This window comes from Mesoplodon densirostris, chromosome 8, assembly GCF_025265405.1.
Source record: "Mesoplodon densirostris isolate mMesDen1 chromosome 8, mMesDen1 primary haplotype, whole genome shotgun sequence".
Classification (NCBI taxonomy): domain Eukaryota; kingdom Metazoa; phylum Chordata; class Mammalia; order Artiodactyla; family Ziphiidae; genus Mesoplodon; species Mesoplodon densirostris.
Window position 1 is genome coordinate 83,065,961 of NC_082668.1, and position 3,914 is coordinate 83,069,874.

The 3,914-nt window shown below is 40.7% G+C and overlaps 1 protein-coding gene across 1 annotated transcript; it reads right to left on the bottom strand.

The window, feature by feature from the left end:
- Positions 1-613: 613 nt before the first annotated feature.
- LOC132495491 (GTP-binding protein Di-Ras3-like) lies at positions 614-1,189 on the bottom strand. The gene has a single exon (XM_060107384.1). The coding sequence runs from the start codon at positions 1,187-1,189 to the stop codon at positions 614-616; it is 576 nt and encodes a 191-aa protein (XP_059963367.1).
- Positions 1,190-3,914: the final 2,725 nt, after the last annotated feature.

The window sequence follows — 3,914 nt, forward strand, 5'->3', positions numbered from 1 at the left end:
CCTTCATTTACTTATCATGTTTAGTATCTCTGTCTCACAGTCAGCTGTCAGAGCTTTTGTTGCAAAAACATGTCTCAACAATTAAATACACAATGGGAAGATATGATCAGACATTTACAGGACTTGAAATTTTTAAGAATAATACACAATAATAGGATTACAAGAAGGGCAGTGACATCTTTCAATTCATTTTGCTATTTCCATTCTCTTTTTTTAAACATTAATCTCTAAAGTCCGTCCAAGTCCCATCCTTTAAAATGCATCCTGTTCCTTTTCCTCTCCTCCCCCAATGTCCATATTTTAACAATTCGAGTCCTCTTGCCTGGGAAAAAGAAAAGTTACTAACTCACAAGGGACGTTTATTGACATCTAACTGTTACAACCCAAACAACAGCACAAAAGTCAGTCATGTACAGGTGACACAGCACAATGGGGTCTGTCCATGTTTTCGGCACACTGAAGGAGAAGAGGGTTGGGCTCCTTAAGACTCAGGGTTCACATGATGATGCACTTGACGACCAGCTTCTCCATGGTCTTGGGGATCTGGGATTTCTTCTAGGGAGGCTGGGCGCCAGCGGCAGTGGTGGGGCTTCTTCTCAAAGTTTATCAGCATCTAGAACAGCTCCTGCACATTGATATTCATCTTGGCAGAGGTCTCCAAGAAGGCACAATTCCACTCCGACGCGTAGGCAGCACCTTCCTTCTCAGTCACCTCCCGGTGGCTCTCATTGCACTTGTTGCCCACCAGGATGATGGCGCACTTTTGTGGGTTGTTGCCTTTGAGTTGACGGATCAGCTCATAGAGGGGCTTCAGCTCCTCCAGGGTTTGCTTCTTGGTGACGGAGTAGACCAGGATGAAGGCGTGACCCCTGGCAATGGCGAGGCGTTGCAGGCCCCGGTAGCGGCGGCCGCCGGTGGTGTCGGTGGTATGCAGTGCGCCCGCCTTGTGGCTGCAGCCCAGTGCCTGGAGGTGGGTATCTTCGATGGTCGGCAGATACGTCTCACGGAAGTTGCCGCGCACGCACCTCTGCACCAGTGTGCTCTTGCCCACGCCGGCCGAGCCGAGCACCACCACGCGGAAATCTCTGCTCCTCCTCTGGGGGAGGCAGGTACGGATGACGGTCAAGGTAGGCAGAGGCCGCAGCCGCTTCATCAGCCATTCCTTGAGGCCAAAGCAGGAGCTGCCCATTGTCGGGTATTGGCGGGGAGATGCGTGCACACCTTCTCTGGCACTTGGCCAGCAGTGAGGGAAACCTCATAAAGAAAGGAGGACTCCAGATAAAACTCCAGCAGCCCCTAGCCCACACATATCCTGCAGTATTTTCTCTTTTCTCCATCCAAGGCTGATCTGTGTATTTATTTTTAAAGAAGGGTAATCTCAGATATAAATATAGAAAACCTCTAATAAGTTTTATTTTTAAATAAGTATAATTTAAGGTGTATTTATATGTTTTTTTGAATACATTTATGTTTTCATATATATACATATGCATGCATATATACAGACATATGTATACATATTAAAATTTTATGAACTGCAAATTACATTGCAATTCTAGGAAGCCACAATAACTTGTTTCTTAAGTAAAAAAATATGTTTTATTTTTCTTTAAGGAGGTTATATGTGTCCAATGAAGTCATAATTCTAGTATTAGGTAGAATCAGGGATCTAGAGTCTTTTTTTTTTTTTTTTTTGCGGTATGCGGGCCTCTCACTGTTGTGGCCTCTCCCGTTGCGGAGCACAGGCTCCGGATGCGCAGGCCCAGCGGCCATGGCTCACGGGCCCAGCTGCTCCGCGGCATATGGGATCCTCCCAGACCGGGGCACAAACCCGTATCCCCTGCATCGGCAGGCGGACTCTCAACCACTGCGCCACCAGGGAGGCCCAGGGATCTAGAGTCTTTACAAACCAGATGAATTTTAGTTTTAGATTTACCTGTTACCTGGAACATCTAGAGAAAAATCAATTAATGCCTTAAATTTCCAACTTTTTAACAGTAACAAAATGTTAGCTATTTATCAGTTCTCTGTGATATGACTTTGAGGACAGTGACAGTGACAGCAGTCCTATCTTTTAGTAATTAAAGAAAAAAAAGGATAAAATATCACTTGTTGAAGGAACACATGTTTGCAATCCATTAACATCCATTAATTCACTGTAGAATCAGAAATTTATAATAAGACTAATCCTAGGCCAAATTATGAAGCTGGGTATTATTACAATCAGCAGTTCTCAAAATTCCCCTATGTAGTCCTTTTCACAGAGATTCCTGATGCCTTTCCTAGTTCCCCACCTCTGTCTTCCCCATTTATTCAGTTAATTCAATCACTATAAAAAGGCGTGTATAAGACAATATCTCTACATTTTCTAGGATGTTTTCAGCTTAAAGTAACAGAAAATAGAACTGAAAGTGGCCTAATCAACAAGAACATTTATTATTTCACATAACAAAATGTCCAAAGGGATGTCACCTCCAAGTTTCATTGGTCACCTCAGCATTAGCAATCTAAGACCTATCTTGTGCTGTCCACCAAAATAATTTTAATGGTAAAATCAAATTATAAAATATATTTATTTACACATACTTTATATCTTGCTATACAATTAAGGAAATCATATTTCAATCAAATATGCAAGGATGTAATTCTTTCTCACTTTTCTTTGGTCTAAATGCTTCTCACTGTCAAGAAATATTCCAAGATAGATGATGGGAAGCAGCAGATTTAACACGTTAATTGGTGATTCTATGATGCTAGATAATAATTATACCTATTTTTGCTGTGTTGAGACAGGATAGAGGTGCTGACAGAGTTGGGGAATTGTAGGATGGTGGGCAGCACCAAAACTGGAAGAACTCTGACATTTATCCCTAAAAATACATCCAGTAAAGGGTATTTTTAGGGGGTAGTTCTGCAGTCAACTCTAATAAGAAAGAGAAAATCAGAAAGTGGTGAGAATGTGGTCATGGTATGGAGTTCTTATTTCTTAACAAGGTCAAGCACAAGTACCTGGAAATCTTGGTTAGAAAAATGCATTGAAAATGTCATGCAGTATATGTTGGACTCCTCACATGAGCAACCTACTTTCCTGGATCATGGGGCATAATTAAATACTCCAGAGTATAAAACTCACATGGAATCAGAAAAGACCCCCAATAGCCAAAGCGATTTTGAGAAGGAAGAACAAAGCTGTAGGCATCACACTTCCTGATTTCAAACCATATTACAAAGCTTTGGTAGTCAAAACAGTATGATGTTGGAATAAAAACAGACACATAAATCAATGGGACAGAATAGAGAGCCCAGAAATAAACACACACATATATGGTCAATTAATTTTCAACAAAGGCACCAAAAATATAAAATGGGAAAAGGATAATCTCTTCAATAAATGGTGTTGGGAAAACTGGATATTCACATGTAAAAGAATGAAACTGGACCTTACATCATACACAAAAATCAAGTCAAAATGGATTAAAGGCTTAGACATGAGACCAAAAACCATAAAATTCCTAAGAAAAAACATAGGGAAAAACCTCCTTGACATTAGTCTTGGCAGTGACTTTTTGGATCTTACAGCAAAAACAAAGGCAACAAAAGCAAAACTAAACAAGTGGTACTATATCAAACTAAAATGCAAAGGAAACCATTAAAAAAATGAAAAGGCAACCTATGGAAAGAGAAAAAATATTTTCAAACCACAAATCTGATAAGGGATTAATATTTCAAATAATACAAGGAATTCATACAACTCAATAGCAAAAAGCAAACAACTCAATTTAGAAGTGGGCAAAGCACTTAAATTAGGCAGTTTTCCAAAGAAGACATACAAATGGCCAACAGGATTTTTGGTGACTTTGAAGCTCGGGAGATGCTGGCCCAGCTGAGGACATCAGATACCATTATCCTCCCAG